Source organism: Coptis chinensis, chromosome 5 (assembly GCF_015680905.1).
Source record: "Coptis chinensis isolate HL-2020 chromosome 5, ASM1568090v1, whole genome shotgun sequence".
Taxonomy (NCBI): Eukaryota; Viridiplantae; Streptophyta; class Magnoliopsida; order Ranunculales; family Ranunculaceae; genus Coptis; species Coptis chinensis.
Genome location: NC_141460.1, coordinates 17646933 through 17661266, shown reverse-complemented (window position 1 = coordinate 17661266; position 14334 = coordinate 17646933). Strand labels below are relative to the sequence as shown.

Sequence of the window (14334 nt, the reverse complement as noted above, 5' to 3'; positions counted from 1 at the left end):
TGAGTTGAGTGTTCATTCTTTGTGAGTGAATTGAGAGACTTGTAATATGTTACTCCGGACATCTAGTAAAGCTTGGAACTCATAGTGTGGACGTAGGCAAATTGCCGAACCACGATATATCTCATCTTGTGATTTGTTCTTTTTTTACATTAATTGTTTTACTTTGTATGCTTGTTATTTGATATTGAGAAGTGTTGGGATATTACTTGGAGAGTGTTGAAGTCTTGTCTATTGAGAAAGATCTATCCTTGTGTAGGATTGATCTATTTGTTGTGGGTAATATTGTTTCCGCAGTTATTTATTCATAATAATTGGTATCAGAGCATAGGTATACGACCTAGGATTTTGAGTTTAGTGCTCGAAATTTGGGTAGACAAGGTGTTCGATTAAATTCCGAAGTGAAATTATTTTTTGGGTTATTGTGTATAACCTGAAAGATGGCTTTCAAGATGTCAAACACAAGGTTTGAAGTAGAGAAGTTTAATGAGAAAAATAACTTTGGGATTTGGCAAGTCCAAGTAAGGGACATCCTCATCCAACAAGGTTTGCACAAGGCTTTAAAGGGGATTAAATCTGAGGCGGCGAGTATGAGTAATGATGATTGGGAAGAGTTCGATCTTCAGGCTTGTTCATTAATCCGGTTATGTCTTGCTAATGAGATCATGTATAGTGTGATGGGAGAAAATACCGCTGCCGGTATTTGGCTCAAATAAGAGTCTATATATATGACCAAGAGCATGACGAACAAAATGTACCTTAAGAAGCGTCTTTATCGGTACATGATGGTGGATGGTTCAACGATGCAAGAGCACGTTAGTGAGTTCCGTCGGCACTTAGCGGATTATTTGAATGTGGGCATGAAGATGGATGATGAGGATCAAGCGACATGTTTAATATTCTCCTTGCCAGAAAACTATGAGCATCTAATGACTACATTTATGAATAGAGAAGACGTTGATCTTAACGAAGTTCAGAGTGTTCTTCTTTCTTATGAGTTGATGAAGAAGACACGTGTAGAGAATAGCATTGATGCAGGTCAGGGGCTAGTGGCAAGAGGAATGTCGTATGAAAAGGCTTCTACAAGCAATGAGAAGTCTAGGTCCAAGTCAAAGAAGCCTTTGACACATGTGTAGTGCTATAATTGCGATGAAAAGGGATATTACGCAAGTAATTGTCCTCACCCGAAGAAAGAGAACAAGAGAGATGGTAAGAAGAAAGGGAAGGCAAAAATTGAGGCAAGTTATGCTTCATGCACTGAAGGGGACGAGTTGAGTCTCTGTGTGTCCACACAAGACTATATGGCCGAAAGGTGGATTCTTGATTCCAGATGTTCCTACCATATGTGCCCGAATAGAAATTGGTTTACTTCTTATGAGAGCATTGATGGTGGTTCCGTTTTGATGGGTAATGACGTTGCTTGTAAGACGGTAGGAATTGGAACTATACGGATCAAGATGCATGATGGTGTAGTGAGGACTTTAACTGATGTAAGGCATGTTCCTGAGCTAAAGAAAAACCTTATTTCTCTTGGTACCTTGGATTCTAAAGGCCACAAGTTTATGGGCGAAGGTGGAGTCCTAAAGATTGTCAGTGGCTCTTTAACTGTTATGAAGGGTCAAAGACATGGAACCTTGTATACTTTGATGGGTAGTACGGTGATAAATGATGTAGCAGTGGTTACATGTAGTGATGATTCTGAATGCATAAGATGTGGCATATGCGACTAAGGCATATGAGTGAAAATGGTTTGTTTGAGTTGTGCAAGCGAGGGTTCTTGAAGGACTTGAAGAAGCCAAGTATGGGGTTCTGTGAGCATTGCGTCTATGGGAAATAGTGCAGAGTCAAGTTCAAGTTAAGCAAGCACACGACAACAAACATCCTTGACTATGTCCATACAGATGTTTGGGGACCCTCCAGAGTGGCTTCTAAAGGAGGTAACCGTTATTATGTATTATTCATTGATGATCATACCCGCTATGTGTGGGTGTATATGATGAAAACGAAAGATGAAGTGTTTGAGACATTGAATAAATGGAAGACAAGGGTTGAGAATTGCACAGATAGGAAGGTAAAGACACTACGGTCTGACAATGGTACTGAGTATACCTATGGGCCTTTCCAAGAGTTTTGTGTGCAATAAGGAATTGCCGCATTAATCGACAGATTAGGGCACGCCCGATAATGGAATGGCGAGAGGATGAATAGAACCTTGCTTGAAAGAGCGAGATGTTTGTTGTCTAATGCCGTCCTAGGCAAAAGAGTATTGGGCAATCACGGTTATCCATGACGTGTTACCAGATAATAGGTCACCAGTTCCAGCCTATAGATTGCAAGACACCTTATGAGGTGTGGTCGTAACCCACCGGATTATAGTACTTTCTGAAGTGTTTGGATCGACCGCTTACTACCATGTGAGGGAGAGCAAGCTAGATCCTAGAGCTAAGAAAGCCATATTCTTAGGCTTCACAAATGGGGTAAAGGGATATAGATTGTGGTGTCTAGAAGACCACAAGTTCCTGGTCAGCAGAGATGTTACGTTTGATGAGACTTCCGTGTTATCTTCGATGGCTTTCCGGAAAGAGTCGGGCGAATGGTGAGACTATAGAAGTTCAAGCCACTGAGCTTGAGTTGTCTGATGCAGCAGATGACTGGTTGGTTCATGATGAGGTACCAAATCATGGAACCACACAACAACAGGAAGAAGAGTAAGAGCATCCGCAACTTGTATTGGCTGACCCTAGGTCAAAGAAACAAGTTAAAGAAGTGCACAAGTATGGGCACGAGAAGTCGGTGAAGCACTATGGTCAGGTGGATTTAGTGGCATATGCACTGAATATCGAAGATGATGAGCCAGATAGTTTCAAGGAAGCTGTTAGAGATGCTTATTACAGAGATTGGTTGGTTGCTATGCAAGAAGAGATGGAGCCTTTTGATAAAAATCACACATGGGACCTAGTTTTATTGCTAAAGGGCAAAAAGACTATCGGCAGTAAATGGGTGTTCAGAAAGAAAAGGTCCTTCCTGAGTCCGACAGTATTGGGTACAAGGCAAGAGTAGTAGCAAAGAGTTTCTCACAGAAGGAAGGAGTCGACTACAATGAGGTATTTTTCCTGGTGGTCAAACATACTTCCATTCGTGTGTTATTAAGTTTAGTTGCTCACTTCGACTTGGAGTTAGAGCAACTTGATGTGAAAACTGCTTTTTTGCATGGGGACTTGGAGGAAAAGATCTATATGAGACAACCTGAAGGGTTTGTTGTTGCTGAGAAAGAAGATCATGTATGCAAATTGAATCGGTCACTGTATGGGTTAAAGCAATCGCCCAGGCAATGGTACAAGCGCTTTGACACATTTATGATGCAACATGAGTATATCGGAAGTAAGTATGACTGTTGTGTTTACTTTCGTAGACTTCGTAGTAATGACTTCATCTATCTCCTGCTTTATGTGGATGACATGCTTATCGCTTCCAAAAGCATGGTGGAGATAGACAAGTTGAAATCTCAACTTAGCTCTGAGTTTGAGATGAAAGACTTAGGTGGAGCCAAGAAGATACTGGGCATGGAGATTGAGAGAGATAGGAAGAAGCGATGGATAGTTGTATCTCAGAAGAAATACCTTCAGAAAGTAATTTCTCGATTTGGTATGGAGAATGCAAAGTCGGTTTCCACACTTTTAACTGGGCATTTTAGGCTTTCAGCTAAATTCTCTCCTAGTTCGGTGGAGGAACAAAAGCATATGGCTAATGTTCCTTATGCAAGTGCTGTGGGCAGTTTGTTGTATGCTATGGTGTGCACACGCCCAGACATTTCACAGGCAGTTAGTGTTGTAAGCAGGTATATGGCAAATCCTGGGAAGTAGTATTGGGAGGCAGTGAAATGGGTACTAAGGTACTTGAAGGGCAGTTAGTCATCTATGAATGTAATATAATAAAACTTCCCCCCTCTAGACATGGTACTTCTGAATTCACCCAAATCCGTATGAATAAGAGTTAGTAATCCAGTTTTATCTCTAGAAACAGATTCTTCGGGGTTTCTTTTGTGGCTTTAGTCTCAAGACATATCTCACATTTATCATTAGAAAAATCCAAATATCGGACAATAAACCACATGCTTTCATCCTTTTCATATCTTGAACATTCACATGTCCTAGTCTACCATGCCATATTTTAAAAGAGTCAAGCAAGTAAAGCGTAAAACATTCATTCTTATTAATAATAATGTTGTCAAGTACATTCAACATGAAAAGACCACTGTTATTACAATAACCTTTACCAACAAAACCCTCATTCTTTGTCAAAACGAACTTGTCACTCTCAAAAGTCACCTTGGCCTTGACTTTTTTTCCAAGAAGGACCGTAAAATCAGATTCCTAATTTAATCTCGGAACATGAAGAACATTACTAAGTGAAAGGGTTTTCCCCGGTTAACTTCGAAGAATCTTGCCCTGTTCCCTCAACGAGAACGGACCTAGAGTCACCCATATAGACCTTTTCATCTTTCACTAGTATGTAGTCTGAGAAGGCTTCAACATCACCATAGACGTGGCTGGTGGCACCAGAATCTAGTACCCAGTTCTTCTTCCTAGTGGCCATGAACACTTGTGACACCACAACAACAATAATATCATCTCCCTCAACTATATTAGCATTGGGAGGATCATTAGTGTCTTTCTTGTGCCTGCATTGAAAAGCCCTATGTCCAAGTTTACCACAAACATAACAATTTCCATTGCCAGTACCACTCCTTTTAAAAGAAGTGCCTCTAACCTTGAAATTCTTATTTTTGTTGTACTTCTGCTTTTTAGAGGTTTTGTTAGATTTGCTGGGATTACCTTCAATGATATTGGATTTAGAATGGAATTCCTTAGATAACACCTCATTCCGAGTCTTGTTCTTTTCCTCTATGTGAATGTGAATGATCACATCCTCAAGAGTCATCTGCTTTCGCTTATGCTTCATACTATTTTTATAGTGTTTCCAAGACTCGGGGAGTTTCTCAATCAAACATCCAGCAACAAAGGTTTCGGGTAAATTAATACCCTCAGTTTTCAAATCATTAATTAGCACATGAAAATCATGGATTTGAGTCGTTACATCTCTATCCTCTCTCATATGGAACTTTAGAAAATTCCCAATAGCATATTTCTGAGTACCAGCATCCTCTATTATGTATTTTTTGTTCAAACTCTCCCATATATCATGTGCATTCTTATTTGAATAATAAATATCAAAATTTCATTGGACAAGGTACTTAAAATAGCATGACAACATACCTTATTCCCATTGAGCCAAGCAGCTTGATTTCTTTCGAAATCATTAGAATCCTCCACGGGTGCTGTATCAGTGAGATACTTTGCATAGTTGAGTACATTTAGGGCTGTGAATACCCTTTCTTTCCATCGCTTGAAGTGTGAACCGTTGAAGGATTCAATCTTTGACACATTGGGTAAGTTGCGAGCATTCAGTAGAGGTGCAACACCTCTCATAGTCGAAGTAACTTCCATGACTCCAGAATTGGTTTCTTTGATCGGCGTGGTGTCAACAGGTGTAGACATCTTGTTCTTTCTTTAAGATTGTTGTATGCAGATAAAAGAAAACAATAGAAGACAAGGACAGAATAACAGGTAATAACCAAGGCGCGGATTAGGCTGTCATTAAGGAAAGATTTCGCCCCTTCCAATGGTGCAGAAAGGCAACAGTGGCGTCTTCCTCACAGGATTCAATGGTTAACAAAGACTGACTTTTGCACTAGAACATTACCCTCTAGAACAACAATATAACTCTCTCTCGGGCGGGGAAGAAGAAGAGAAGAAGAATATGGCAGGTAATGGTTTCTGTTTCTCTGAGATGGGTTTCTTATGAATTGTATCAGGTATGGACGTACAGCCCCTTTGTATTTATAGGTGTAGGTCGGTCACAACAATCCACAGTCCAACTCGCACAAGGACATGGTCGGTCAAGAGACCAAGCTAGGACTCTGAAAACCGATCTCACAGCAAAATAAAAACAGTTTAGGCTTTTGGTCAAGAGACCAAGCTAGGACTCTGAAAACCGATCTCACAGCAAAATAAAAATTGTTTAGGCTATTGGTAAGCCACTACCCACTAGATAGCAAGCCCGAGCCCGACGCTACTTGGTGCGGGTGCGCGTGGCTTTGGGTGAGTCTTCCCTCCTAACACAAAAGCATTTGTACCCTAAGGGGGCACCCTTATGGTAGAGGAATTCCTCATATACCTCACTTGCTAGTGGTGATTCACCAATGTGGGACTAAACACAATGCACTAAAGTGGAGAGAACACACATAGTTCATCTCCTCCACTTTGCACACACACAAGTATTTTGAAATACTCTTGGAGATTCCAACAAGAACCACGAAAGCCTGGGAAACTTGGCTTTTATCTGAAAAATATCTTACTAGTTCATTACTTCATTTCGTATTTTATAACATATGGGAGAGACAAGGTTGAGACCATCTGCCTTGGAAACATGTATAATTGCCAACAACTAGGATAATGTAAGCATTTTCTTGTTTCCTAACCGTCAATAGCCTGTGTATTGAGTTTTGGCACTCACAGAGACTGAGAGTGGCATCCACTCTTATATTGAGACAGCATAGAGCATCTAATGAGCCTTAAGGTCCTTTCATTAAAATTAAAAACAGTACACATTCCATTTGAAACCTATCCATCAATAGAGTACATCCATAGATTATTATTAGTAGTACTTAAAGGAAACATAGAAGTGATCAAAGATGGTCAAACACGAGAATGACAAGAACGGAAGATGAGCCTGAACACTAGCGAAGATAATTAGACTTGAACATGACGAACTTGTTCAGAGTTTAGAGGTTCCTTTGGGGTGATGGAGAACAATGTGGTTATAGGCATCAAAGGTCAGAAAATCATCAAGTGTGGGTGCTGTGCATTGGCGAGTGAAAATCTTGCACGCCTGCTTATACATTCCTCGCTTGAACCGTTCTGGACCAACCTGTCTCTCAATCCTTGCCATCTCTTCTTCAACCACCCTCCCAAAGAGCTCCCGATTTACGTGTACCCCAAGCCCATCTCCATCCAAATCTACCCCATACTTCAACCACTGCCAGTTTTGAACTCTGCTAATTTCTGCAGTAGCAGCGTCCTCCATGAGGTTGTAAAGAGGCACTGAACCAGTTCCAGTGAGCCATGCAGCCAAGTACTGAATTCCAACCCTGGTGTTTAACCGAAGACCTTCCATGGTTCGGACTCCTCTAGGCCTCTCTAAGAGGTCTTCTTCAGTCAGGTTAGCTGCATCTTCTCGCTTCATTTTCTCTATCAGGTTAGGTGTGTTGCCCATGTTGGTCATAAAGATTTCCATTATGGCAGGAATGAGACCAGGGTGGGATGCCCATGTTCCATCATGTCCTGCACGCACCTCTCGCAGCTTGTCTTTCCTTACCAGGTCTAGTGCCGCTTCATTTGCCTTTGGATCATCCCTGATGGGAATCTGAGCTGCCTGTTCAAGAGCAAGTAGATGGAAATCTGTTAGGAAAACCGTTCCTCTATGCATGTGTAAGAATGAACGGCACATGCACGTACATAGTGCAAGCTACCCTGTAAAAGCTACAATAGAATTGTAAGCACAACATCCCATGTTATGTGGTGATCATGTTCAGGAATTTGATGAAGAACATACCATGCCTCCCATAGCGTGAACACCACGTCTATGGCATGTGCGAATGAGGAGGTCAGAGTAGCTTCTCATGAAATGCTGACCCATGCCAACCAGAAAACGATCAGGGAGCAAGCGGTCTGGGTGTCCCTGGAAAGTCTTCACGTAGCTGAAAATGTAGTCCCACCTTCCACAGTTCAACCCAACTGAATGATCTCGCAGCTCATAGAGAATCTCATCCATTTGGAAGACAGCTGGTAGAGTTTCAATCAGAACAGTAGCTCTTATACTTCCTCTCTCTATTCCAGTCATCTTCTCAGCTCTCTCAAATACAGAGTTCCATATTTTAGCTTCCCTGCCAACAAAATGTAGACACTGTTATGCTTTGGAAGGGCAGAGAATGTTGCAGTATAGCAGGTATTTGCTTACCTTGAGTGCTCCATTTTGGGAAGATAGAAGAAAGGGCCGAAACCAGCACCTTGTGTGCGGCGAAAGTTTGCAAAGTTATGATAGAAATAGAGTCCAAAGTCGACAAGGCAACCAGCTGCAGGCTCTCCGTCGATGAAAATGTGAGCCTCAGGTAAGTGCCACCCTCGAGGACGAACAAAAAGCTTGGCAGTCTGATTATTGAGCTTGTAAACACGGTTTCTGGCAGTGTCATTGAAGCTTATAGTCCCTTCTACTGCATCCTTCAAGTTAACTTGACCTCTCATAAGGTTCTCCCAGGTTGGAGAGAGTGCATCTTCGAAGTCAGCCTACAAAAACACAGTTAAACGTCCAGTCTCTTTGTCATTTACCTAGTAGGATTGAAGGAACTGAGAATGTATTTCTTTGCTGTTACTTCTAAATCGGTCTCAACTCTCAACATTCTCAAGTGAAATTCTTACCTAGTACGTACTTTAGTGTGTTTCTTCGATTTGTCTCTTACTTACTGCATAAATAGTACCATTTTTGTGTGATCTAATCTATAAGTATACGAAAGTATGTTAGTATAAGATCCTTGAAGCGTACTAATCATAGTTTATGAGGAATGTGGCAACCTGATTTGTCAGTTGCATACATGCCACCTCACGAAACGATACATTTTGATCTGATATATCAAATGCATTGTTAGTTTCTTAGGAACTGTATCTCTAAAGTATTGTTAGTATCTTAGGAACTGTATCTCCAAAGTATATGTCGTTTTAGTGAGCTGCTGTATGCAACAATTCATAAATAAGTTATTTAAAAAAAAAAAAAAACAATTCATAAATATTTGTATTCGTAATTGGAGAACAAAATTAGGGATGTAAATGGGCCGAGTTTGGCCCCAGTTGTGTTAAAGTTTCATTAGCCAAGCCCGATCCGACCAAGAATAAACATTTAAACAGGCAGGCCCATTAATGGCCTTAGCCAAACTTACGGCCTTCGGCCGTGCCATTAATTGACCAAATTTTGGGCTTGGCGAAGGCGGGGTTCAATATTAATCATGTGTCTCACCATGAACACTTTAGCTCCAGAATTGAGTGCATTGATGATCATCTTGCGCTCCACTGGTCCAGTAATCTCCACCTTCCTATCAGCCACAGCAGGTGGAACTGAAGCACATACCCAATCCCCATCTCTTACATACCTTGTTGCAAGATCAAAACACGGTAGTGCTCCCTCATTGTACCTCCTCTTGGCCTCCTTCCTACATTCCATAGCATACTTGATGTGATTCCGGAACTCACGTTGCAAGTCAGCCACAAATTGCAAAGCATCTTTAGTAAGGATCTTTGAGAATTCTTCGTTGTATCGGCCTCTAATGTCGACTCCATCAGGAACATTGTAAGCACCTCCACCAATCTTTTGCAATGCATCATAACCATGATAACCAAGTCCCATCATCTTCTTTGTTCTTGTTTCTTTACAAATGAAACAGTGGCGTTTGAAGTTCAAAGTGTTAAAGTAGTGAAATATATGAACGAGTGTTGTAGTTAAGTGGAATAGTGGATTAGGTACCAACATCGCTATGGTCTATATTTACAGGCTGCATGGCTTTATGTGCGTCAGAAGATGAGGCCGGGCCTTGAGAAATGGGATGAGGATAAATGGACTACTTGTCTTGATCTTTGTGCCGACGTTGGGAAGTGCAGTTTGTTTGGAGTGGCCGTGTGGGTAGATAGATGGTGGACGCCTGGCAAGTGGCATCACCACCCTTTCTTTTTTCGATAATAAAGGCATCACCTCCCTGTAAATGCTTATCATCGATTTTTATGGAGGCATGCCTATCATCATTCATCATGCATCAAATAATTTCCTTGACGAACAGCAAATGGGCTTTAGTATGGATAACAAGGAAAATGGGTATGAACCAATACCCAATATCCCAAATGGCACACCCTATCAAGTCCGCACAAGCTGTGGTTTTTTTTTTCGATAATTCAAGCTGTGGCTCATAGTTGGTGAAATATCCTCTTTTATAAAGTCGGCACAAGCTTATTTTGGTTTGGTGTTTTTTACAATAACTAGGCGTTGCCTGTGCCCGGAGATGAACAGTCCACCACTTGAGGCCCATACCCTTTAAGCCTTTTCCTAGAGGCCCATACCAATAGCCTTTGTTGAGTTGTAAGTCTAATCCAGTGTCACTAGCAGTTTTTAGCTAACCATCACACTATTTGAGCTTACTTAAAAGTGCCATGTCACAATTTGACTTGTGAAATGTTAGTCGCTGGATGGGGCCTTGTGGCCCTGTACTGACCATTTTTATTAGATAGATACTTTAGCCACATTCTAGCCACATTGTAAACGGTTTCAAGTAAAATTGTAGACTTAAAAGTTGAATTAAGAGCTGAATTTTGTAGATATTATCTCCCAACCATGGACAACATGCTCACAAAAATTCAGGTTATTCAAAGAAATCTAACTTTAGAACATGCTCACAAAAGTTTTAGAGCGTTAGATGAAAAATTCAAAAATGAACACTAATTTTTACATGTTAAGACATATCCAAATATTATAATTTTTGTAAGAATGATTTTCATAGTGGGGGAAGAATTTGGAATTGATCGAATTTGGTAGTTTCTAAATTCATATTAGAAGCAGAAGCACCGAGATCCAATACCACAGGGTTTTGGTTTCCAGCCGCACACCATATTGGTAACATTGTTCCCAAATATGGCTTGGTTTCCTATTTCATATGGGATACCAATTTGACACCCGACCATGACCTTTATAAATACCATTGCTATTGTGTAGTTTAAGACAAGCTCAAGTTTGGATGCTCAAAGTTTGTAAGCTAGAAACACTTCAACTTTAGTTTAATTGGTGAGATTTGTAAGCTTCGTTTGTCAGAGATAATTAGTGAAATCTTCAGGATTTGTTTGGGAGTAATTGTACTATATTTGTTTATCTCTTGATTAGTAAAGTTTTCCTCTTTTGTTTGGTGGATTAGGCTAACGCTAAACCACGTAAATCTCGTCTCCACTTCTATTGGTGTTTCAACCCCCACCTACGTGGCAAACGTCCATTAGTAGGGGTTTCCACTTTATTCGTTTAATCGACAAGGCTAATTAATGCTCAATTTACAATATCATGGATCAATGTACATACCCAATATCTAACTTTTGTGTATAGGGCTAAACCCTAGCCACATGCATGGCTTGCCACTTACGTACATTAATTTATGTCCAGATCCGTTTCTTAACAAAGAGATAATCATCAACTAAGAGTCAAACTCCATTACAATTACTTGAGCTACAAGAAATCTCTATTCTACACATATAAATACCAAACTATTTTTCATAAAGAACTACATTCTTGAGACTTGATCCCATCTAATATTTGGGTACGTAGGTAACCGAAAGGTACAATCTCATCATTCCCTCGATCACCATCACTTTTCTACGTTATTCATCTCTTTTGTCACCACTTAGTATTTTGATTATATTTGGCCGAAACATAATTGGCGCCGTCTGCGGTTCTTATTCAAAACCCTCGATCATGTTCTATAATAGTTCAAGATACACTTACTGACGAACAACCCAAACATGATGTTCAAGGTCAATCTGGCAACAACGGAAAAAAAAAAATCTCTTACTCCTCTTCAACCCCATAATCCACGCGACACTACTACTGTTCCACCAATGTGTGAAATTGTTCAGCACGAAGATATTGCCTCTAAAAATTCTCCACAATCTGATACTAATAATATAAGTCAAATGTCTCGAGACTGAAGCACTTCTTTAATAGTTCAAGTGTGTACGGAAACAAAACAATTACTACAAGCGTTGTCTGAAAACGAACCATTCCTTTCGAAGATGATGTGAAATCTATCACACCACAACATAACACACCCTAATGACATTGTAGAGTGTGGAATTGTTTACGTGTTGAGAATGAGATTTTCGTTTTTCACAACGTACGGTCATCCATGAGTTCTCAAAAATGGTGTTGTATCTGTCATACCACAATGTAACACACGCCAACAACATAGTTCCGTGTGGGATCGTTTACGTGGTGATGATTATATTCTCACTGTTTGCAATGGTTACCTGATAAGAACCCAAAAATATAATATAAAACCCCGTAGAGACATAGCATTTTGGTTAATTATGTGTTTAATAATCATGAAATAATTGTATTTTCGTGCTTTTACAAGTTTGAGCAATCAACGTAAAAATGAGGATAAAGCCAGTATTTAAACACGGAATAGTGTGTCTACGTGAAACATTCCGATTTAGCCCATGCAAAGCTCAATGAAGCATGACTAAAGCCCGGGGACTCAAACAAGACGGTTCCAGGTTAGAACAGGATCAATGTGCCGGAAAACATCAAATTTCTGAAGCCTATATCTTTTGAACATGGATTACAAAACTGGTAAGTGAACCATCGGAACGATCAGTGTGACAAACTCTATCTAATGCTAGATTTTGTAGAAATTGACTTTCGGACCCACCACTAGACAAAGCACGGGCCCACTATGTAGACCCATAGAATTTGGTGATCAAGCTTCTGCACAAGTCAAGCACCTTGGCACAAAAGTCTTGATAGGTGGCAAAAATTAATTAGGACTCACAAAGTCTTGATTAGTTGGATGGTGGGAGTTAAAATTAAATGTGCAAAAGTCTTGTTTGAAGAAAAATCAATTTGAAGCATTAAATGAGATGAATGTCATTCACTTGGGTGGAGAAGAAATTAAGCAATCTCTTTTGCTTAAAAGGGAGGCTTAAGAAGCAAGAAAAGTTTCTTCTCTAGTTTTAGTTTTTGGTTTTTAACTTTGCAGTTTGTAGTTTTTCCTTTACTCCATAGTTAGTTCATTTTCTTCCGAGTTTCCATTTTTAGTTTGTAAGCAAAAAAATTAAGTGCTAGCTTGATACAAAGCATTTTAATAAAATCTTTTCTTGTAAAATTAGGATTTCTCTATCTTATTTCAATTCTTATTCTAACTCTTTATTTTTAAAATTAGAAACATGAGCTAAAACTCTCCCTAGGTGGAGGGTTAATGACGCTCATGTGAAGATCAAACTCCGATTTAGGAGTCCTGGATCATGGCTTAGGACTTAGGTTGTATTTAACATCCTGTAACAAAATGACAGTGATCATCCAAAAGTGGAGCCTGTACCTCTAGATAAGATCGCATGTGAGACCCAAGTGACACTAAGGCTAGTCGCGCGCGGGACCCTTTGGTGAATCTAGGCTCTCAAATTTGAGCGGCTGGTGTAGAATAGAACCAGGGGTTGAATGGATAGTTCAGAGATGAATATTAGTTCAATCCTTCATGCTAACAAGATGAGCTTAGAGATAAGTTCGTGTTGTTAGGGATCGACGTCTCAATGTGTTTTGGGTTTGTCTATTAACTAACCCAAAACAGGTTAGAGACAACATGAATTAGGCTTCTTAAGTATGGAAATGATTTAACATGAGTCGAATCAACTTTCCACCTTTCTTTCTATATATCTTTTCCGTGTTAAGAAAATCAGCTTATGTAAGTTTTAGTAATTGGAACTCTAAGTAACGCCATAGTGTAATTCGAGTAATCTCTGAAAAAATCCTTCTCACAAGTTCCCTAAGTAGTAAATCTAGTGAAGTAATTAAAAGTACAACAAGGGTTCTAGAATTTTGATAATCAGTGTTTTAGGTTTGTTCTTTTGAGTCCAAAGTCCGTAAAACATATGACTAGTCAAGTTACCTTACTCCACGTGGGTTGGTAGCATAGATCGAGTAAGGGATCATCCAAAACTTAGGACTAGGCAAAATTCACAACTGAATTACAGCTTCAAGGGAATTAGTGAGTAGGATTTTAGGTTATTTCTTAGGTTGCTCAATTAAAACTTAGAATGCAAGTTAACGTAAAATTACAAAGATTGATTTCTTAGTAAACTAGATAGAGAGAGAGAGATACAGGGAGAAGGTTAATCATAATCATGCAAGGTCAGTTACAAATTTTTAGAGTACCTTATCACTACAGCTCTAATCCTTCTCGAGTTCATAGACAAACTTGAAACGGCGTCGAGTATCGATCCCTAGTAAGATGTACTCATCTCATGAGGAGTTGAATTAACATTCTATCTTTGGAATATCACTTCAACTCCTGGTTTAATTATATACCAGCTGGGCAAACCAGAGGGCTAACGGCTACCATAGGGTCTTGCACGAGACTGGTCTGGAGTATCAACACTCCAAACTTGGTCAGACTCAGTCATTTTAGGATCGGATGTATAATAA

At 39.9% G+C, this 14334-nt stretch overlaps 1 protein-coding gene across 1 annotated transcript; it reads right to left on the bottom strand.

Annotated features, from left to right (window-relative positions):
• Positions 1-6615: 6615 nt before the first annotated feature.
• Positions 6616-9831, bottom strand: MLS (malate synthase). Its single transcript, XM_086559761.1, has 4 exons — positions 9127-9831; positions 8077-8402; positions 7672-8002; positions 6616-7491 (listed from the first exon to the last, which is right to left on the bottom strand). Exons 1-4 carry the CDS (start codon positions 9634-9636, stop codon positions 6835-6837), a joined length of 1824 nt encoding a protein of 607 aa, XP_086415887.1. The 5' UTR covers positions 9637-9831; the 3' UTR covers positions 6616-6834.
• Positions 9832-14334: the final 4503 nt, after the last annotated feature.

What these genes read in the sequence shown, in the direction of transcription:
- MLS (XM_086559761.1), bottom strand. Translation starts at nt 9,636, where the DNA reads ATGTTGGTACCTAATCCACTATTCCACTTAACTACAACACTCGTTCAT. An exon ending in CTGGAGCTAAAGTGTTCATG is followed by an intron (nt 8,403 to 9,126) that starts GTGAGACACATG and finishes GTGTTTTTGTAG; the next exon opens with GCTGACTTCGAAGATGCACT. An exon ending in TTCACGCTATGGGAGGCATG is followed by an intron (nt 7,492 to 7,671) that starts GTATGTTCTTCA and finishes GCTCTTGAACAG; the next exon opens with GCAGCTCAGATTCCCATCAG.